The 24,354-nt window shown below is 37.4% G+C and overlaps 1 protein-coding gene across 1 annotated transcript; it reads right to left on the minus strand.

The window, feature by feature from the left end:
- Positions 1–17,321: 17,321 nt before the first annotated feature.
- Positions 17,322–23,547, minus strand: LOC131513176 (olfactory receptor 5AC1-like). The gene is made up of 2 exons (XM_058732537.1): positions 23,445–23,547; positions 17,322–18,262 (listed from the first exon to the last, which is right to left on the minus strand). The coding sequence occupies exons 1-2, from the start codon at positions 23,545–23,547 to the stop codon at positions 17,322–17,324; spliced, it is 1,044 nt and encodes a 347-aa protein (XP_058588520.1).
- Between the last annotated feature and the right edge of the window lie 807 nt (positions 23,548–24,354).

Consider the following 24,354-nt stretch of genomic DNA (forward strand, 5'->3'; position numbering starts at 1 on the left):
TTTTAATATGATATATGAAATGACTAGATTCTGGCAGGACCACATGTGTTTATGGAGCATCCAAAGGTTGGCCTGTGGCTTTTACTTACCATTATTATTCTCCCCTTTTAGAAGACATACCAAACAGTCCCCCAATGCATGCTGCCCTAAAACAGGCCCAGTCATCTCTCTCTCCTTCCTTAACAGAGAAGTAAACTTACTTATGGGCTTTTCCTTCTAAATATGTCCAGCTTTATTTCATTTCTTCTTCAAACTAGCCACCAAGCTTTAGTCTGGCCAACACACGCCAGTCTTGTGCACCATGGGTAACATGTTCTTTTTGGCTCCATTTCTTTCACACTAGAGATCAAGATTCAAATTGTACTTATAAGGAAAAAGCCCCTTGGAGCTCTATTCTAGGCCATAATTTCCTATGGGTTTTTTGTTTTTTTTTTTTTTGGTTTTGGTTTCTGGGCTTTTTTGATTCAAAGAGATTCTTTTATTATAGCACAAGGATAGGACTCATGGACAGAAAGAGCTTCATTGTGATTATGAGGAGCATTTGATTATATACTTTTTAGTTGAGAGAGGTGGAGATAAAGGAAGTCTCTAAAGGGATTTCTGTATGTTGAAGAACACTTACAGAATATGTTATTTTGACTAAAGCTCAGAAAACAGTATAGTTTTGCTTTCTTTTCCATGCACTTACATATTTTTCTAGAACATCTGAAAGACTTACGTACTTCTCCTCAAAACTCCTGGAAGATGATTCAGTTTCTTCTGATTATCTGTTTTATATAAAGTATATAGACTGGGCTTTTCTTTGAAGATTTTAACTAAAAATTCAAACAAAAAATGCAAGTAGTCAGGTTATCTATTTCTTCTTAAATAAGCCTTGGTAGTTTGCATATTTTCAAGGAATTTGTCCATTTTATCTAGATGACATAATTTTTGTACATAAAGCTATTCAAGATATATCTTTGTTTGTTCTTTAAACATTATAGCATCTGAATGTATCACATACATAATTTTTTATGTTCTGATATTTGCATTTTTGGTCATTTAGTAACTTAAGTCTTTTTTTCTTCTTGGCCCGTTTGGCTAAAAGTTTATCAGTTTTATTGATCAGGAACACGACAGGGATGTCCACTCTCACTGGTGTTGTTTAACATAGTGTTGGAAGTGCTAGCATCAGCAATCAGACAACTAAAGAAAATCAAACACATCAAAATTGGCACAGATGAAGTTAAGCTTTCACTTTTTGCAGATGACATGATACTATACATGGAAAATCCGATAGACTCCACCAAAGGCCTGCTAGAACTGATACATGAATTCAGCAAAGTTGCAGGATACAAAATCAATGTACAGAAATCAGTTGCATTCTTATACACTAATAATGAAGCAACAGAAAGACAAATAAAGAAACGGATCCCATTCACAATTGCACCAAGAATCATAAAACACCTAGGAATAAATCTAACCAAAGATGTACAAGATCTGTATGCTGAAAACTGTAGAAAGCTTATGAAGGAAATTGAAGAAGATATAAAGAAATGGAAAAACATTCCGTGCTCATGGGTTGGAAGAATAAATATTGTTAAAATGTCAATACTACCCAAAGCTATCTACACATTCAATGCAATCCCAATCACAATTGCACCAGCATTCTTCTCGAAACTAGAACAAGCAATCCTAAAATTCATATGGAGCCACAAAAGGCCCCGAATAGCCAAAGTAATTTTGAAGAAGAAGACCAAAGCAGGAGGCATCACAATCCCAGACTTTAGCCTCTACTACAAAGCTGTCATCATCAAGACAGCATGGTATTGGCACAAAAACAGACACATAGACCAATGGAATAGAATAGAAACCCCAGAACTAGACCCACAAACATATGGCCAACTCATCTTTGACAAAGCAGGAAAGAACATCCAATGGAAAAAAGACAGTCTCTTTAACAAATGGTTCTGGGAGAACTGGACAGCAACATGCAGAAGAATGAAACTAGACCACTTTCTCACACCATTCACAAAAATAAACTCAAAATGGATAAAGGACTTGAATGTAAGACAGGAAACCATCAAAACCCTAGAGGAGAAAGCAGGAAAAGACCTCTCTGACCTCAGCCGCAGCAATTTCTTACTTGACACATCTCCAAAGGCAAGGGAATTAAAAGCAAAAATGAATTATTGGGACCTCATGAAGATAAAAAGCTTCTGCACAGCAAAGGAAACAACCAACAAAACTAAAAGGCAACCAACGGAATGGGAAAAGATATTTGCAAATGACATATCGGACAAAGGGCTAGTATCCAAAATCTATAAAGAGCTCACCAAACTCCGCACCCAAAAAACAAATAATCCAGTGAAGAAATGGGCAGAAGACATGAATAGACACTTCTCTAAAGAAGACATCCGGATGGCCAACAGGCACATGAAAAGATGCTCAACATCGCTCCTCATCAGGGAAATACAAATCAAAACCACACTCAGATATCACCTCACGCCAGTCAGAGTGGCCAAAATGAACAAATCAGGAGACTATAGATGCTGGAGAGGATGTGGAGAAACGGGAACCCTCTTGCACTGTTGGTGGGAATCCAAACTGGTGCAGCCACTCTGGAAAACAGTGTGGAAGTTCCTCAAAAAATTAAAAATAGACCTACCCTATGACCCAGCAATAGCACTGCTAGGAATTTACCCAAGGGATACAGGCATACTGATGCATAGGGGCACTTGTACCCCAATGTTTATAGCAGCACTCTCAACAATCGCCAAATTATGGAAAGAGCCTAAATGTCCATCAACTGATGAATGGATAAAGAAATTGTGGGACGAGCTGGGAAGATGGCGGCGTAGGAGGACGCTGGGCTCACCGCGCGTCCTGCTGATCACTTAGATTCCACCTACACCTGCCTAAAGAACCCAGAAAACCGCCAGAGGATTAGCAGAACGGAGTCTCCGGAGCCAAGCGCAGACAAGAGGCCCACGGAAGAGGGTAGGAAGGGCGGCGAGGCGGTGCGCGCTACACGGTCTGGCGGGAGGGAGCCGGGGCGGAGGGGCGGCTCGCCGGCCAAGCAGAGCCCCCGAGTCGGGCTGGCAAAAGCGGTGGGGCCGGACGGACTGTGTTCCGACAGCAAGCGCGACTTAGCGTCTGGGAGGTCAGAAGTTAAAAGCTCTGCTCAGAAAGCGGGAAGGCTGGAGGACAAAGGGAGGGAGAGCTGCTGAGCCCCCGGACGGCAGAGCTCAGCTTGGCGGGGAACAAAGGTGCTCGCCAGCGCCATCTCCCCCGCCCATCCCCCAGCCAAAATCCCAAAGAGAACCAGTTCCTGCCAGGGAACTTGCTCGCTCCGCGCAAACACCCAACTCTGTGCTTCTGCGGAGCCAAACCTCCGGCAGCGGATCTGACTCCCTCCCGCTGCCACAGGGCCCCTCCTGAAGTGGATCATCTAAGGAGAAGCGAGCTAAGCCTGCCCCTCCCTCCCCCGTGCACCTTGCCTACCCACCCCAGCTAATACGCCAGATCCCCAGCACCACAAGCCTGGCAGTGTGCAAGTAGACCAGACGGGCCACACCACCCCACAGTGAATCCCGCCCCTAGGAGAGGGGAAGAGAAGGCACACACCAGTCTGACTGTGGCCCCAGCGGTGGGCTGGGGGCAGACATCAGGTCGGACTGCGGCCCCGCCCACCAACTCCAGTTATACACCACAGCACGGGGGAAGTGCCCTGCAGGTCCTCACCGCTCCAGGGACTATCCAAAATGACCAAACGGAAGAATTCCCCTCAGAAGAATCTCCAGGAAATAACAACAGCTAATGAACTGATCAAAAAGGATTTAAATAATATAACAGAAAGTGAATTTAGAATAATAGTCATAAAATTAATCGCTGGGCTTGAAAACAGTATACAGGACAGCAGAGAATCTCTTGCTACAGAGATCAAGGGACTAAGGCACAGTCACGAGGAGCTGAAAAACGCTTTAAATGAAATGCAAAACAAAATAGAAACCACGACGGCTCGGATTGAAGAGGCAGAGGAGAGAATAGGTGAACTAGAAGATAAAGTTATGGAGAAAGAGGAAGCTGAAAGAAAGAGAGATAAAAAAATCCAGGAGTATGAGGGGAAAATTAGAGAACTAAGTGATACACTAAAAAGAAATAATATACGCATAATTGGTATTCCAGAGGAGGAAGAGAGAGGGAAAGGTGCTGAAGGGGTACTTGAAGAAATTATAGCTGAGAACTTCCCTGAACTGGGGAAGGAAAAAGGCATTGAAATCCAAGAGGCACAGAGAACTCCCTTCAGACGTAACTTGAATCGATCTTCTGCACGACATATCATAGTGAAACTGGCAAAATACAAGGATAAAGAGAAAATTCTGAAAGCAGCAAGGGATAAACATGCCCTCACATATAAAGGGAGACCTATAAGACTCGTGACTGATCTCTCCTTTGAAACTTGGCAGGCCAGAAAGGCTTGGCACGATATCTTCAGTGTGCTAAGCAGAAAAAATATGCAGCCGAGAATCCTTTATCCAGCAAGTCTGTCATTTAGAATAGAAGGAGAGATAAAGGTCTTCCCAAACAAACAAAAACTGAAGGAATTTGTCACCACGAAACCAGCCCTACAAGAGATCCTAAGGGGGATCCTGTGAGACAAAGTACCAGAGACATCACTACAAGCATAAAACATACAGACATCACAATGACTCTAAACCCGTATCTTTCTATAATAACACTGAAGGGGCGCCTGGGTGGCGCAGTCGGTTAAGCGTCCGACTTCAGCCAGGTCACGATCTCGCGGTCCGTGAGTTCGAGCCCCGCGTCAGGCTCCGGGCTGATGGCTCGGAGCCTGGAGCCTGTTTCCGATTCTGTGTCTCCCTCTCTCTCTGCCCCTCCCCCGTTCATGCTCTGTCTCTCTCTGTCCCAAAAATAAATAAAAAATGTTGAAAAAAAAAAAAAATTATAATAACACTGAATGTAAATGGATTAAATGCGCCAACCAAAAGACATAGGGTATCAGAATGGATAAAAAAACAAGACCCATCTATTTGCTGTCTACAAGAGACTCATTTTAGATCTGAGGACACCTTTAGATTGAGAGTGAGGGGATGGAGAACTATTTATCATGCTACTGGAAGCCAAAAGAAAGCTGGAGTAGCCATACTTATATCAGACAAACTAGACTTCAAATTAAAGGCTGTAACAAGAGATGAAGAAGGGCATTATATAATAATTACAGGGTCTATCCATCAGGAAGAGCTAACAATTATAAATGTCTATGCGCCAAATACCGGAGCCCCCAGATATATAAAACAGTTACTCATAAACATAAGCAACCTTATTGATAAGAATGTGGTCATTGCAGGGGACTTTAACACACCACTTACAGAAATGGATAGATCATCTAGACACACAGTCAATAAAGAAACAAGGGCCCTGAATGATACATTGGATCAGATGGACTTGACAGATATATTTAGAACTCTGCATCCGAAAGCAACAGAATATACTTTCTTCTCGAGTGCACATGGAACATTCTCCAAGATAGATCATATACTGGGTCACAAAACAGCCCTTCATAAGTTTACAAGAATTGAAATTATACCATGCATACTTTCAGACCACAATGCTATGAAGCTTGAAATCAACCACAGGAAAAAGTCTGGAAAACCTCCAAAAGCATGGAGGTTAAAGAACACCCTACTAACGAATGAGTGGGTCAACCAGGCAATTAGAGAAGAAATTAAAAAATATATGGAAACAAACGAAAATGAAAATACAACAATCCAAACGCTTTGGGACGCAGCGAAGGCAGTCCTGAGAGGAAAATACATTGCAATCCAGGCCTATCTCAAGAAACAAGAAAAATCCCAAATACAAAATCTAACAGCACACCTAAAGGAAATAGAGGCAGAACAGCAAAGGCAGCCTAAACCCAGCAGAAGAAGAGAAATCATAAAGATCAGAGCAGAAATAAACAATATAGAATCTAAAAAAACTGTAGAGCAGATCAACGAAACCAAGAGTTGGTTTTTTGAAAAAATAAACAAAATTGACAAACCTCTAGCCAGGCTTCTCAAAAAGAAAAGGGAGATGACCCAAATAGATAAAATCATGAATGAAAATGGAATTATTACAACCAATCCCTCAGAGATACAAACAATTATCAGGGAATACTATGAAAAATTATATGCCAACAAATTGGACAACCTGGAAGAAATGGACAAATTCCTAAACACCCACACTCTTCCAAAACTCAATCAGGAGGAAATAGAAAGCTTGAACAGACCCATAACCAGCGAAGAAATTGAATCGGTTATCAAAAATCTCCCAACAAATAAGAGTCCAGGACCAGATGGCTTCCCAGGGGAGTTCTACCAGACATTTAAAGCAGAGATAATACCTATCCTTCTCAAGCTATTCCAAGAAATAGAAAGGGAAGGAAAACTTCCAGACTCATTCTATGAAGCCAGTATTACTTTGATTCCTAAACCAGACAGAGACCCAGTAAAAAAAGAGAACTACAGGCCAATATCCCTGATGAATATGGATGCAAAAATTCTCAATAAGATACTAGCAAATCGAATTCGACGGCATATAAAAAGAATTATTCACCATGATCAAGTGGGATTCATTCCTGGGATGCAGGGCTGGTTCAACATTCGCAAATCGATCAACGTGATACATCACATTAACAAAAAAAAAGAGAAGAACCATATGATCCTGTCAATCGATGCAGAAAAGGCCTTTGACAAAATCCAGCACCCTTTCTTAATAAAAACCCTTGAGAAAGTCGGGATAGAAGGAACATACTTAAAGATCATAAAAGCCATTTATGAAAAGCCCACAGCTAACATCATCCTCAATGGGGAAAAACTGAGAGCTTTTTCCCTGAGATCAGGAACACGACAGGGATGCCCACTCTCACCGCTGCTGTTTAATATAGTGCTGGAAGTTCTAGCATCAGCAATCAGACAACAAAAGGAAATCAAAGGCATCAAAATTGGCAAAGATGAAGTCAAGCTTTCGCTTTTTGCAGATGACATGATATTATACATGGAAAATCCGATAGACTCCACCAAAAGTCTGCTAGAACTGATACACGAATTCAGCAAAGTTGCCGGATACAAAATCAATGTACAGAAATCAGTTGCATTCTTATACACTAACAATGAAGCAACAGAAAGACAAATAAAGAAACTGATCCCATTCACAATTGCACCAAGAAGCATAAAATACCTAGGAATAAATCTAACCAAAGATGTAAAAGATCTGTATGCTGAAAACTATAGAAAGCTTATGCAGGTAATTGAAGAAGATATAAAGAAATGGAAAGACATTCCCTGCTCATGGATTGGAAGAATAAATATTGTCAAAATGTCAATACTACCCAAAGCTATCTACACATTCAATGCAATCCCAATCAAAATTGCACCAGCATTCTTCTCGAAACTAGAACAAGCAATCCTAAAATTCATATGGAACCACAAAAGGCCCCGAATAGCCAAAGTAATTTTGAAGAAGAAGACCAAAGCAGGAGGCATCACAATCCCAGACTTTAGCCTCTACTACAAAGCTGTCATCATCAAGACAGCATGGTATTGGCATTAAAAACAGACACATAGACCAATGGAATCGAATAGAAACCCCAGAACTAGACCCACAAACGTATGGCCAACTCATTTTTGACAAAGCAGGAAAGAACATCCAATGGAAAAAAGATAGTCTCTTTAACAAATGGTGCTGGGAGAACTGGACAGCAACATGCAGAAGGTTGAAACTAGACCACTTTCTCACACCATTCACAAAAATAAACTCAAAATGGATAAAGGATCTGAATGTGAGACAGGAAACCATCAAAACCTTAGAGGAGAAAGCAGGAAAAGACCTCTCTGACCTCAGCCGTAGCAATCTCTTACTCGGCACATCCCCAAAGGCAAGGGAATTAAAAGCAAAAGTGAATTACTGGGACCTTATGAAGATAAAAAGCTTCTGCACAGCAAAGGAAACAACCAACAAAACTAAAAGGCAACCAACGGAATGGGAAAAGATATTTGCAAATGACACATCGGACAAAGGGCTAGTATCCAAAATCTATAAAGAGCTCATCAAACTCCACACCCGAAAAACAAATAACCCAGTGAAGAAATGGGCAGAAAACATGAATAGACACTTCTCTAAAGAAGACATCCGGATGGCCAACAGGCACATGAAAAGATGTTCAACGTCGCTCCTCATCAGGGAAATACAAATCAAAACCACACTCAGATACCACCTCACGCCAGTCAGAGTGGCCAAAATGAAGAAATCAGGAGACTATAGATGCTGGAGAGGATGTGGAGAGACGGGAACCCTCCTGCACTGTTGGTGGGAATGCAAATTGGTGCAGCCGCTCTGGAAAGCAGTGTGGAGGTTCCTCAAAAAATTAAAAATAGACCTACCCTATGACCCAGCAATAGCACTGCTAGGAATTTATCCAAGGGATACAGGAGTACTGATGCATAGGGGCACTTGTACCCCAATGTTTATAGCAGCACTCTCAACAATCGCCAAATTATGGAAAGAGCCTAAATGTCCATCAACTGATGAATGGATAAAGAAATTGTGGTTTATATACACAATGGAATACTACGTGGCAATGAGAAAGAATGAAATATGGCCTTTTGTAGCAACGTGGATGGAACTGGAGAGTGTGATGCTAAGTGAAATAAGCCATACAGAGAAAGACAGATACCATATGGTTTCACTCTTATGTGGATCCTGAGAAACGTAACAGAAACCCATGGGGGAGGGGAAGGAAAAAAAAAAAAAAAAAGAGGTTAGAGTGGGAGAGAGCCAAAGCATAAGAGACTGTTAAAAACTGAGAACAAACTGAGGGTTGATGGGGGGTGGGAGGGAGGGCAGGGTGGGTGATGGGTATTGAGGAGGGCACCTTTTGGGATGAGCACTGGGTGTTGTATGGAAACCAATTTGACAGTAAATTTCATATATTAAAAAATAAATAAAAAAAAAAAAAAAAAAAAAAAGAACTGAGAGCACTAGTCCACATTTCATAAGATCAATTTGTAATAGGGTAAGACCATCAAGGCACACATTATTCCATTGCAGTTACATTAGCCTCTTAAGATCACAAAAAACTTTCAACAAATAATGAACTAAATGTCACCTGAAACATCCAAGTTGTATTGACAAATTCTGTTATTGTTGTGACTTGCCAATTGTGTATAATTCAAAGCTGGTATCTTTTTCCCAAAAAAAAAGATATTTTAGGACCTTTAAAAATATTACTGGATTTCAACTTGCAAGTTTAAGTATGTTCCAAAGATATCAAGATATGAGATATTCAATTTGTCATTTCAAATTTATTCTCCAAATAAACATTGTGGAATTCCCCTAGTACCTTATTCTCAGATTAGCATAATCCATCTATTAGTATGTTTCAAATATAATTGTTGAATTAATTGGAAATTCACCTACATTTTATTTATTCCTATCTATATTTCCTCATCTTGCTTTTAAAGATTTTATGAAAGACCTTGTCAATCTCTTTTTTCAATAAAACCACTGTCTATCTACCTTAGTTTCCTGGTTTACAAGAAGCTTTGTCAAAAAATCATGTTTTGGTCCCACTGCAATTCCAACACGTGAAAAGTCTGGAAGTTGTCACTTTCACCTGTGTGACAGGAAAAAGCTAAACAAGTAGAAAATTAATGACTTTTCTTGGACCCAACAGGGAAATGAGTTTGCAGGTCATATTGTCACCTCTAAGCAATAGTCTAAAGCAATAGGCAAATCCAGAGATGCACAGTTGAGATGTGCTTACCTGAAGCAAAAGCTGCTGCAGGCATTAAGTGGTACCAGTACTTACATAATCATTTTGACAAATTTTTAGAGACTGAATGTGGACTAGCTTGGTGGCTATAGACTGAGGAACCCCCACAATTTGGTGAGTTTTACTTCCAGGAAGCCTATAGTTTCTCATGACGAAAAACAAAACAAAAACAACAACAACAACAAACCCTTGTGGCTATAACACGGGAAGACAGTAATCTCTATGAAATATTCCCAGAGACTTCTCCAGAACAAAAGTCTACTCTGAGGGTAGTGGGGAGAGGGATAAATTAAACCAAAGCCTGGTTCTTTAAAAATATCAATAAAATTGATGAACCTGTAAGTAGGCCAATGAAGAAAAATAGGTAAGACACAAGTTACCAGTTTCAGAAATGAGTTATTACTATAGATCCTATGAACATTACAGTAATAATAAATGAATACATGAACAGCCATGTGCCCTAAAATTTGATAATTTAGATGAACTGGATCAAATCATTGATATACCAAGTACAAAGCTCTCAAAGGAGAAATATGTAACTTCAAAAGCCCTATGTTGGGGCGCCTGGGTGGCTCAGTCGGTTAAGCGTCGTCCGACTTCGGCTCAGGTCATGATCTTATGGTCCGTGGGTTCGAGCCCCGAGTCAGGCTCTGTGCTGACAGCTCAGAGCCTGGAACCTGCTTTGGATTCTGTATCTCCCTCTCTCTCTGCTCCTCCCCTGCTCATACTCTGTCTCTCTCTGTCTCAAAAATAAATAAAAACATTAAAGAAAAAAAAAAAAAATTGTGGTTTATATACACAATGGAGTACTACGTAGCAATGAGAAAGAATGAAATATGGCCCTTTGTAGCAACGTGGATGGAACTGGAGAGTGTTATGCTAAGTGAAATAAGCCATACAGAGAAAGACAGATACCATATGTTTTCACTCTTATGTTTCACTCCTGAGAAACTTAACAGAAACCCATGGGGGAGGGGGAGGAAAAAAAAAGAAAAAAACTAGGTTGGAGTGGGAGAGTGAGCCAAAGCATAAGAGACTCTTAAAAACTGAGAACAGGGGCGCCTGGGTGGCGCAGTCGGTTAAGCGTCCGACTTCAGCCAGGTCACGATCTCGCGGTCTGTGAGTTCGAGCCCCGCGTCAGGCTCTGGGCTGATGGCTCGGAGCCTGGAGCCTGTTTCCGATTCTGTGTCTCCCTCTCTCTCTGCCCCTCCCCCGTTCATGCTCTGTCTCTCTCTGTCCCAAAAATAAATAAAAAACGTTGAAAAAAAATTAAAAAAAAAAAAAAACTGAGAACAAACTGAGGGTTGATGGGGGGTGGGAGGGAGGAGAGAGGAGGTGATGGGCATTGAAGAGGGCATCTTTTGGGATGAGCACTGGGTGTTGTATGGAAACTAATTTGACAATAAATTTCATATAATAAAAAAAAGAAGTAGAGAAACTGGATATAAAAAAAATAAATAAAAACCAGGCTTTTCATTTTATTGATTTTTCTGTATAATATTTGTTTCAATTTAATTGACTTGTGTTCTTAATTTATAAATTTCTTTTTGCTTTCTTTGGATTCAATTTGTTCTTTTTATAATGTCTTAATGTAGAAGTTTTAACCTTAATTTAATTATTTTTATTTTCTAATATAAGCATTTAATGATATAAATTTCTCTTTAAGCACTATTTTACCTATATCCCACATACTTAAACATTTGTATTTTTATTTTCACTTTATTTAAAATATATTCTTTCCCTTATTACTATCTCTTTGACATATGGGTATTTAGAAGGATGACATTTTTTTTTTAATTTTGTTTTAAAGTAATCTCTACATTCAACATGGGGCTCAAACTTACAACCCCGAGATCAGGAGTCACGTGCTCCATTGACTGAGCCAGCCAGGTGTCCCTGGAAGGATGGTTTTTAATTGCCAAATAAATTATTGAAAAAGGAGTACTATAAACTTAATCTATAATTGTGAATTTGTCTGGTTCTCATTTCTACTTTATCAGTTTTTCTTCAAGTATTTTGAAGCTCCATTGTTCAGTATTTACATATTTAGTATTATTTTGTCTTAATTAATTGAACCCTATATAACCCTATATAATTTTGCAATGTCCCTCTTTATCCTTGGTAATATTCCTTGATCTAAGGTCTGTTTTGCTCCATAGCCGCTATAGCTTTTTTTTTTTTTTTGATTCGTGTTTGCATGATGGATCTGTTTTCTATCCTTTTACTTCTAATTTATCTAAGACTTTATATTTGATGTGTTTCTTTCGAACAGTGTATGATTAGATCTTGCTTTGAATCCAATCAGATAATCTGTCTTATATTTGGTATATAATACCATTTATATTCAATGAGATTATTGATGTGGTTGGGTTAAAAGTTACCATTTTAGGGGCGCCTGGGTGGCACAGTCGGTTAAGCGTCCGACTTCAGCCAGGTCACGATCTCGCGGTCCGTGAGTTCGAGCCCCGCGTCAGGCTCTGGGCTGATGGCTCGGAGCCTGGAGCCTGTTTCCGATTCTGTGTCTCCCTCTCTCTCTGCCCCTCCCCCGTTCATGCTCTGTCTCTCTCTGTCCCAAAAATAAATTAAAAACGTTGAAAAAAAATTAAAAAAAAAAAAAAAAAAGTTACCATTTTAGCTAACATGATAGATGTTCTATGTCCATTGCATCTGTTCCTCATTCTCCTTCTTTTCTTTTCCTGACTGCTTTTGGATTAATAGAGGCTTTTTGTGATTTCACTTTATATCCACCTTTGGCTTACTATTTATACATTGTCTATTTTTTGGTGGTTCCTTTACAGTATACAGTATATCACTTTAATTAATCACAATATATCTTCAAATAATGTTATACCAAGTAATAATTGTGTCATATTGAAATAAGATGGTACAGGCATGCCTGATTCCTGTATAAAATATAAAATATGACCTTAAGAGAATAAGGGCATCTTCATGTTCTTCCAGACCCTGAGACATGATTTGAGTGCAAGTAATTTATTTAGGAACAGTTGATGAGTGAGAAAGTGAGACAGGAAAGGGAATGTAGCCAATAAAAAGTAATTTAAAAAAATTACAACTGTGGGCTCAAGCTTAATCTTTTTTTGGAAACATCATTAGGCATGAATTTCAAAAGTATTATATCAACCAAAGGACAAAGAATTGAGGGTATTTACTCACCATCTCCCATCAGTCATTGGTTGATAGATGATCTGGAAGAGATTCTAAAAAGAACATTTACTTCTCAGTTTTCTAGTCTGCCTTAAGTGAGGGTAGAATCGCTCTGGCCATGAGAGAAAGCCCTCAGATGCAGATGTACAGCTAAAAAAGATATGGGCAACCATCAACAGTATCTATGACAGGGAATCTATAGGAATCAGTGGGCAGTGTGACTTGTCATTGACAGTGAATGAGCCATTCAGCACTAGCTATCATAGCAGGTCAGAATATCTCTCAAGCAACCCATTCTCAAAAAACTAAAGTTGTGACTTGTCCACAAATAACCAAAGGAATGATGAAATTTGCTTTTATAGGCTTAGAAACGCAGAAAACACTGTCTCAAAGTGAGTTATAGCATACAGTTTATACTACATAACACTTATCATAGGGCCTCTTAATTAAAAGAGAGTATCCTCTGATATTTGCCAAAATTCTGTTAAGAGTGATGGGATATTATTTAATTTATTTTTGAGTCTTTAAACTCTAACATATACTTACAATACAGTTACCAGTCACATTATCATCATCTGTTGGTCCATTGCTTATAGCATCTTATGCACAAGGCAGTCAGCCACACAATATTGTGTCATGAATACTGCCCCTGAATTGAGCAGTGCCCTCAGCCTGCCCAGCCATTCACAGTTTCTCTGCATACAGTTTGTCTCAATACTATTTATGGAACCCATTATTTTTCCCTCAATAGTTTATAAATGTGGTTTCATTGTCTTTGTAGTCTCAGTGCAACAGAAAAAATGCTACCATACATATCTTTCTTTTAGTAGTAATCCAGTCTCTGTCTTTAAGGTTGTAGATAGTCTCTTTACCCCTAGAGTCTGAGACTGTTCACCACGAACATATCCTTGTTAATATGGATAAATGCTATCCATTGAGGATGTTTAGCTTAGGAATCCAAGATTTCCTTTGTTTCTAGGAAATGGCTTGATGATGTGTATTTCAGACTGATCCTGACTTGCCACTTTTAGAGTCACCAGCTGAAAGGTTGTAAATGCACCATAGAACCTCTTCAGTAGGAGGTTCTTCCCTAAAATACTCTTAAACAATACCCCAATATGTTAAATTTTCTTATTAGTTTAAATATTATATGGTTTCACAGCACTTGTATTTTGAAATAATAGTGTCCTTATTCACAAATCTAAACCTTTCCCTCTGCCTAGTTGAAGAGAGGACATAGGACCTTGCAGAAACATAGAATAGTCATTTAGATCTCCATCAGCACCAACATGCCTCTATTAAGTACCTCCATTTATATGATAAGGATCATTTTCTCCTAATACTGTATTTGACTTGTAGAAATTGTGATTTCAGTTCACTTCAATGTGTACCCTCTTCTTGTCTCTCCCTGTTTAGATTGCCAAGCACATTGATGTAATCATTTTACATTCATGTACTCTTTTGTGGCCTGTCAAAAGTCAAAGATTATCTAAAATATGCTGGAGGACCTGTACAGTGCTGGCTTCAGTCCTCAGCCTTACATCTTCCTAGCTTGCATTCCTGTTGTCTGTACATCAGATTTTCTGAATATGCTATTCTTCCTCTTAATTCTTCCTTACTGCTCACCAATATCAAGCCATCACCTGGATATTTTGCAGTGGCAATAGGTAGTCAAAGATATTACAGATTGAAACAAATTATACATTTGCCACTTTAGAGTTCCTTTAAATTCATATGTCCAATGGAGAAAGTCACTACATATTTCTTAGAGTAGCCAATGAAAGAAAAATAAATATTACACTGAAAGTTTTTATAATCATTTCAGAAATTAAAAAAACATTCCATAGTGGCACTTACCCAAATTAAGATATGTTTCATTGTCTAACTAAAGAAGTAAATTATTTTTACTTGAGTAATAGACATGTAAGAGATTATAAGAGCAATAACTATGGAAACTTAGGTTTCTGCATGATTAAACATGAAAAGATAAATGCAGCATATTCCTAATGTCTGAGGAGATATATCCTGAAATCTTCCAATATCTACAAATTCTTGAATACCAATATTGCCTATAATTTCCCTGATAAAATATACTGTGTATTTTCATACAGTTGAGCCATACTTTTAATTAATTGTCTACTTTTTATTTTATCCCAGTTAACATTCTTCTCAATAATATCCACCATTCTCTTATATTCTGTACTTTTCAAAATATTTTCTTCACTACAAAGAAAGTTTTCTCTTCAGGACAGTTTCCTCTAAGAAGTCACTTCATCTGAGTCTCTGAACAATCAAAAGGCAGCAAGACTTTTTTTTCATTCAAGTTTTTGTTTAAATTCCAGTTTCATTAATACACCGTGTAATATTAGTTTCAGGTGTAGAATTTAGTGATTCATCACTTACATAAAACACCCAGTGCTCATCACAACAGGTGGCCTCCTAAAACCCTTCACCTATTTAACCCATCCCCCTGCCCACCTCCCCTCCAACAACCCTCTGTTTGTTCTCTGTAGTTAAGGGTCTATTTCCTGTTTAGCCTCTCTTTTATTTCCCCACTATATCCATCTGTTTTGTTTCTTAAATTCTACATATGAGTGAAATCATGTTATTTGTCTTTCTCTGACTTATTTTGCTTAGTATAATACTCTCTAGCTATGTCCATGTCATTGCAAATGGCAAAATTTCATTCTTTTTGATGGCTGAGTAACATTCTATTATATATATACCACATCTTCTTTATCCATTCATCAGTCAGTGGACCTTTGGGCTCTTTCCGTAATTTGGCTATTGTTGATAATGCAGCTATAAACATTGAGGTGCATGTATCCCTTTGAATCTGCATTTTTATATCATTTGGGGAAATACCTTGGAGAGCATTGCTGGATCATTTCTTTTTTTTTTAAATTTTTTTTTTCAACGTTTTTTATTTATTTTTGGGACAGAGAGAGACAGAGCATGAACGGGGGAGGGGCAGAGAGAGAGGGAGACGCAGAATCGGAAACAGGCTCCAGGCTCCGAGCCATCAGCCCAGAGCCTGACGCGGGGCTCGAACTCACGGACCGCGAGATCGTGACCTGGCTGAAGTCGGACGCTTAACCGACTGCGCCACCCAGGCGCCCCCATTGCTGGATCATTTCTTACACCATGCACAAAAATAAATTGCAAATGGATGAAAGACCTAAATGTGAGACAGGAAGCCATCAAAATCCTAGAGGAGAACACAGGCAGCCACCTCTTTGACCTCAGCCATAGCAACTTGTTACTAGACATGTTGCCAGAGGCAAGGAAAACAAAATCAAAAATAAACTATTGGGACTTCATTAAGATAGAAAGCTTCTGGGGTGCCTGGGTGGCTCAGTCAGTTGAGGTCCAACTTCAGCTCAGGTCACGATCTCACGGTTTGTGAGTTGTGAGTTCAAGCCCCACGTTGGCTTTGTGCGGACAGCGCAGAGCCTGCTTCAGATTCTGTCTCCCTCACTCCCCCCACCCCATTCATGCTTTCTCTCCTCAAAAATAAAAAAAAATTAAAAAAGAAGATAAAAACTTCTACACAGTTGAGAAAACAATCAACAAACCTAAAAGGCAGTCTTTGGAATGGGAGAAGATATTTACAAATGACATATCTGATAAAGGGGTTAATATCCAAAGTATGTAAAGAACTTGTACAACACAACATGGGAGAAACAAATAATCTACTTAAAAAATGGGCAGAAGACATGAATAGACATTTTTCTAAAGAAGACATCTAGATGGCCAACAGAAACGTGAAAAGATGCTCAACATCACTCATCATCAGGGATATACAGATCAAAACTACAGTGAGATACCACCTCATACCTGTCAGAATGGCTAAAATTAACAACACAAGAAACAACAGGTGTTGCTGAGGATAAAGAGAAGGGGAAACCCTCTTACACTGTTGGTCAGAATGCAAACTGGAAAAGCAGCAAAACTTTTGATATACAGGCTTTGGACAATTATCTTGGCTCAGTCATTCCAGCCTCAAGCAAAGAAACATAAATATCTGCTACAATCATGTTACAAACTATTATTATATCTAATTTAGAGGCAATGTACAGAGAGTCAAAAATCACAAATTTTAAATGCTTAGTTTTCTTAAAGGTGGTCTATTTTTAATCAGTGATTCAATTCTGTGTGATATTAAGATCTCCTTACATTGAAACAAATACCCAATGAAGCTTTCATCATACAGCACTCAGAAACTGCCCTAGACACTGCCTTCTGTTAAACTTATAAAGCCAAAGCTACTTTTCATAACTTCAGACCCCTTGCATTTTGCACAGTTTGAAATGAGCAAGTTTAAATTTTGCCTTAAGAACTATTTATATTTTATTATTCTCCTCAAGGCATTTATAACCTCTTTGTTTCTCAAACTGTAAATAAAAGGATTTAGCAGGGGAATTACGATTGTGTAAAATACAGAATACATTTTATCTTGATTTTCAGCTGGGCCAGACCCAGGACGCACATACATGAAGAAGAGAGTGCCATAGAACAAAGAGACAGAGAGCAAGTGGGCACTGCATGTGGAGAAGGCCTTGCTCCTGCCCTTTTCAGACTTCTTTTTCAGGATGGCAAAGAGGACATGGGAATAAGAGATGATAATAGTCATAAAGGTGAAAGATTGTATAAAGACTGAAAATATAAAAATTAAGAGCATATTAACTCTAGGGTCAGTACAGGAAATCTTAAACAGTTGTAAAATTTCACAGTAGAAATAATGTATTACATTGGACTTGCAGAAAGTTAATCTAAATAACAAACTGGTGTGCATCATAGGATGAAGAAACCCTATAATATATGAAACACCTAATAACCGAATGCAAAAGATATTGGACATCACCACTGGATAAAGCAAAGGATTACATATAGCTACATAGCGATCATAGGCCATCACTACCAGAAGGAAACATTCAGTGTTTGCACTGGAAGCAAAAATATAAAATTGGGTGATGCATTCAACCAGGGATATCAAGTGATTGTTGGATAAAAAATTCATCAGCATCTTGGGAGTCACAGAGGTGGAGGAACAAGCATCTGCAAAGGCTAAACTGCCAAGGAGTAAGTACATGGGGGTATGAAGATGGGGGTCCTTCCAGATGAGAAAAATCAGTCCGAGGTTGCCCACCATGGTAGTGAGGTAGATGACCAAGAACACCAGGAACAGGGGGACCTGCAGCCCTGGAAGATCTGTAAGTCCCATGAGAACAAACTCCATCACCTGTGTTTTATTTCCATCAGATTCACTCAAGTTGATCACTGAAATGGAAGAGTAAGTGAAAAACAGAGTCATAAAAGACTGTGAAAATAATCACATTTTATTTGCAAATAAATGTATCTTGCTTATTTACATATCCCTTTTAACCAGAACATTTATCTTTACACTTCAGTATTCTTTACAAACAATATGTATTTGGGCAACTGTTCCTCAAAATTAAGGGGAATATATATATATATATATATATATATATATATATATATATATACCATTTACACACCATATATATGGAATTTATTATGTATATTTATTTTATGTATTTATATTTATACATATTTATTATATATAATTTATTATGTAGAGAGAGTTTATTAGTTGTATAAGAGAAGTGGTTTTGTTTTTTAATTTGGAAAAAATTAATTTCAATTTAATAATCATCTTCTAGTTATAAAAGCTTTAAAAATAGAATTAAGCTTTTGAAATATGCTAAAGATGAGTAATCAAAGCCAATAGCACACATTCTAGACAATATAGCATCTTCCTCAAATTAGGACAGATTGAAATGCTTACTCTGACCATTACTGTACAGTATTTTTCAGAAACTTCAATACATCTAAGATACGAAAACAAAATATAACAAAGATATAATGAAATGTCATAAAAATTGTGGGAGATAAATTCATATTTTTACTAATGTTATAGTGTTATAATTAAACAAATAACATTATGACTTTAATAAGTACCAGATGCAGGATGAATACGTAAATAATCACGAGATTTTTTTCAGTGCAAGCAAGAAAGAAAAAGGATATATATCAGTTACAATAGCCATACACCTTAAAATACATTGAAATATTTTTAACATATATAAGACCCTGTGAATAAAATTGTAAAACTTACCGAAAAGTATTATACAATTTCTAAAGAAATAGCCAAAATATGTTCTCAGATAAGAAGACCGAGTATTATAAATATGTCGTTAGAATTCAATTTCAGCTAGAAATTAAATTCAGTTAGTTGTTTTTAAGATTATTTATTTTTATTTATCTATTTTGAGAGAGAGAGAGACAGAGCCTGAGCAGGAGAGGGGCAGAGAGAGGAGTATCCCAAGCAGGCTTCACAGAGCTCAGTGTGGGGCTCGATCCCACAAACTGCAAGATCATGACCTGAGCCAAAATCAGGAGTTGGTCACTTAACTGACTGAGCCACCCAGGTGCCCCTGAATCCTAACTGCTTTTTAACATAATAGCATAAGCATAAAGTTCTTATAAAATAAAATTATTTTGAAGAGACAAGGAAAATATGAACAGTAACAAAGTTAAGTGTGCAGTGGTGTTACAACATAAAGCCTTTAATGGAATATAATATGACATGAAAATAGGAAAATATAATAGTAAAACCAAATAAAGACTCCAAAGACTGATTCAACTATATGTATTGGCATTTAATATAGTACATGGGTGATTTTTCAATTGAGAAAATATTATGGCTACATTTGCCTATTTCAGAAAAAAAAAAGTAAGAATGGCTTTGTTTTCCATGTTTGTTTTAAAATTGTTACTGGATCAAGGGCTTAAAAGTAAAAAATTAAAAAAAAACAATTTAAATATTCTAAGAAAATTCATAAAATAAATATAATTTAAATATATTACAAAAATCTCTAAGAAACCCACGAATTATAAATAAGGATATAAGTGTATTTAATATAATGTTTAAATACATGAAAATGAAGTATGTATCAAATATTTCACAAGGTAAAAGATGAATAAAATGTTGGAAAAAATATGTATAGTTAATATAATAGGCTAAATATTAGTTCCTATCACATGCCAGGAAATATTACTAATTGGTAAGAAAAGTCAAGTAATTCGACAGAACAAAAAAATGGAATTGAATGGGCAAGTCACAGAATATGTCAACACATTGAGTTAATGTGAGGAAGGTGAGCACCATCCCTAGTATTCAAGATGTGTAAATAAAATAAGACGTTATTTTTCATTCCTCAGATTAGCAAAATCTGATTGTTAGAATTTAGAAAATGCCACTGTCACCCTTACTAATAAAAATGTAAATTATTAAGACTGAAAAGCAATTTGGTAATATTTAAAAAAAATACACAGGGGCACCTTGGTGGCTCAGTCAGTTAAGCACCCAACTTTGGCCCACGTCATGATCTCACTTACAGTTTGTGAGTTCGAATCCCATGTCAGGCTCTGTGCTGACAGCTCAGAGCCTGGAGCCTGCTTCAGATTCTGTGTCTTCCTCTCTCTCTCTCTGCACCTCCTCAGCTTGCTCTGTCTCTCCCTCTCAAAAATAAATAAGCATTAGATTTTTTTAAGATTGAAAAATAAATAAAAATACACATACTTTTCAACTCAGCAACCCATGCCTTCTATCTATTCTATAGCAATAACATATTTCATAGGTAGAAAAGTCTACAACATTGTTCACAGTGGCAAAAGACTGGAAATAATATGTAAACCAACAGGATGAAACAATGGTTGAACAAGTTTTGGCATAACCAGACTAACCAATATTATGGCTAAAATCAATAAAATGAGCTGTTGATCTACGAGTTGTCTGAAAGAAATTTCCACAATTGCTAGGAATGTGAGAAAAATAAGATGCAGAGAAATGTATTTAACATTATCTCATTAAACAAATAGATAATAGAGTCTTAAAATTCCCATTCTGTAGATCTGTGAATACACACACACACACACACACACACACACACACACATATTTGCAAAAACCATAAGAACATAAAGATTGTATAAAATGATAGACCCTAGCTTGTTAATATTTATTGTCTGGTGGAGGTGAGAGGGGAGAATAAAGGAGGAGAAAAATACACAGTACCTCCAAAACTGCTTTTGTGATAAAAACACAATATATAGTCATCCTATTTTATAGAATTATAGATATTTATATATGGTCAATGACATATATTTAAGGATAGTCTTAAATTTTAATAGTAAAGAAGAGAAAAAGAGAGCAACAGGAATAATACTATTGCATTTAGTAGGTGGCAATAAATATTTTAATGAAAAATTAGGAATTAATCATAAGTAAATTTTATTTTATAGGTTTTCTGTATTTTAAAATACAGAAAAGGCTTTGGATTATGTAGCATATGCTTTTGAATATTTTCAGTTGTATCTGAATTCATCCATTGAGAGTAATTTCCCTCTCTCTCTCAGACAAAAGTTTTTTTGTAAACAAAGTTAGATATATAAACACAATGTTTTTTTTAAATAGTTTTCTTCATTTTCAGGTTCCTTTCTTTATATTTGATGTATCCCTGAAATAATTTGCTTGATTTTGTTCTATGACCTATAAATGTTGTCTAAAAGCAAATCCAAAGAAGAGATCCCAAGGTATTTAGAGGTGAATGCACAGACTCTTAGATCACCTAGAAGGAGAAAAATCTACCTATAATTTGATGTGTAAATTCATTGTTTCCCAAAATAAAATGAATAACACAATTTTATACACACACTTCTGGCTGATTAAAATACATTTAAAAATCTACCTATATACCCAAATTGTATTGTTTAACCTTAAAATGGCTCCATAGACAATATTTTCATAATGGTTCATTAGGGAGAATGAGGAGTTATTTCCCATATTCCTTGAGAATAGAAAAAAAAATAGCTTTAAAAATTTATCTTTTGGGTGCAAGGGTGGCTCCATCAGTTAAGCATCTAACTTCAGCTTAGGTCATGATCTCACAGTTCGTGGGTTCCAGCCTCGCATCAGGCTCTCTGCTGTCGGCACAGAGCCCACTTCGGATCCTCTGTCCCCCTCTCTCTCTCTCTGCCCCTCCCTTGCTCTCTCTCCCCCTCTCTCTCAAAAACAAATAACATTAAAAAAGTTATCTTTTAAAGCATATACCCACGAGAAGGCCTAGAAACACAGCACATGCAGCAAGAATGACTGAAATGTCTCTTCTAAAAATTAGCCTTAATAGACACTGAGGGCAAGTCATTTAATTTCTAAGGTGGGGTTTTGTCCTGAGTGAGCCTGCCTAGGTTTCTTGCCAACTTTAAATCCATAATTGATACATCCTATTTTTATAATTAAGTCAAGAGCTATTAAGTTCTTAGATCTTTTCAATATCCATATGTATCTCTATATCATATAGATATACACATATATATGTGTGTGTGTATATATATATATATATATATATACACACACACATATGCACACACATATATCCATTGGAAACAAGGGGCTTAATAATGTTATCATTGGTGACTTTAGCTCATCTTTTCATGATTCCATGAACAAATTAAGGAAGTTTAAGCAGCATAATTTAGTTGTCCTTAGCCTGACAATGAAAAGTTTCTATGGTATGAAATAACCTCTGAAATTCTTGAGTCATTATCATCATTTTATCATTTGCCTCCTTTTTCTATTATCTCAAGTTTACTATTAAAAAGAAATATTATTTGTGTCTCCTCATCATTCAAACATTTAGTATTTATGACAAGCATCCAGAATGGTCTACCCTGAAGTTAAATGAAAAACCTCATAGGGTTACCAGGATTTTCATTTCTCACCTGGATGTCTCATTATCAAATAAAAAAATTGAAAAACTACAAATAATGAAAATTAGACGGATCCTAGTGTCCTCACTCAGTTTCTTAAAGTCTTTTCGAGATTGAGAAATGATGGGTTTCTTGAAGGAAAGATGGTGGGTTTCTAAAGGGAAGAAATATAAATTTCCCTCTCCCATACTTTACATTGGGGCCAGAGACATCTTTATGAATCGCCAAACTGATGAAGTTTCTAGCTGCTTTCACACCCACATCCGCTGTACTTCCTCCTAAAATCTTTAAATGAAAAGTGGAAGGTGCAGAATGAAGCAGTGATTACTTGCGCAAAGATTTTCCTTGGAAACCTCGACTGCAGGGAGAAGGTATTTATTTGTACTCTTTTCCAAATCTATTCATGAAAAAGAAAAAAAATATATTTTAAATTCCCTCAGTAAAAGTTACCAATGGATTGATTCCCTGTAGGTTGGGGGCAAAGCTGTTCTACTGGGCATTGTGAGCTAATTGGGGAATAACCCAGGTATAGCAGGTGTAACAATTAGAAATACACTTTGTGTCGTTAGAGTTCACTGTGAGGGCATCTTGACAAACTACCCCTGAGCAATTTTTAGGTCATAATAATTTCCTTTCTCTTATTGCTCTTGATGTTGCCACATTCCAACCACCGGATAGTTTCTTCAAATGTCTCAAAAACTCATGAAATTCAGAATGTCCAGATCCAAATTCAGAGTCTTTGTAAACAGCATCACCAAGTGTGGCCCTCATCCTGCCTTCCCATTCTCAGTTAATGGCATCATCATTACCCCGTTTTTAAAGAAAGAAACCTGAGAGTCATCCTTGACACTGAATTCCCGCCTTGAACCCATCAGAACTATTATCAAACTCATGGCTTTTATCTCTTTAATATCTGTTAAAACCACCCACTTTTCTCAAAATTCAAGAAAACTCCATCTCCTGCCTAGAATACTCACATATCCTTTTAATAAGCTCTGCGTATCTTCTAATATATTCTCCCGTCAAAATCTGAATTTGGGCCAAAATCATCTTTATAAAATGCCAAACCACTGAGATCAGCACACCCATGGATGAGATTCCATTTAAACCCTTAAGTATAACTTATGATCACTCTTAGAAGATCAAAATTCTTAAGCCTATATATCCCTTTCCTCATCCTAAAACCTATCCATTCATTCTCTGTACCATCCTTTGGTCCATTGTAGCTAATAGATTCTTTAGGGAGAATGAGTCTATTTATTTGACAACAGAATCTAGGAGCTGAAGTTAAAAATCAAAATGTATAGTAAATTAAAAGGTGAAAAAACATGGCTTTCATATGCAATGTTGATGAGGAAAAAAAACAAAAACAAAAAACCAGAATTTATCCCTTTGTTTTTCTAATGTTAGTGTAGCAATGTAAGGAGTTCTGCTTAAACAGCTGCAAAGCTGCCAGCATCTCTCCAGGCCCATCAGAATCTGTGTGACATGCTTGCCTCTGTGTGAGCAGCACACACACTTTTGTGATGGGGCTGACAAGGGCTCAGGAACCAGGGTAGAAGCCTGAGAGTGCCCACT

Source organism: Neofelis nebulosa, chromosome 5, assembly GCF_028018385.1.
Source record: "Neofelis nebulosa isolate mNeoNeb1 chromosome 5, mNeoNeb1.pri, whole genome shotgun sequence".
Classification (NCBI taxonomy): domain Eukaryota; kingdom Metazoa; phylum Chordata; class Mammalia; order Carnivora; family Felidae; genus Neofelis; species Neofelis nebulosa.

What these genes read in the sequence shown, in the direction of transcription:
- LOC131513176 (XM_058732537.1), bottom strand. Translation starts at nt 23,547, where the DNA reads ATGAGGGCCACACTTGGTGATGCTGTTTACAAAGACTCTGAATTTGGA. An exon ending in TTTGAAGAAACTATCCGGTG is followed by an intron (nt 18,263 to 23,444) that starts GTTGGAATGTGG and finishes CTTCCATTTCAG; the next exon opens with TGATCAACTTGAGTGAATCT.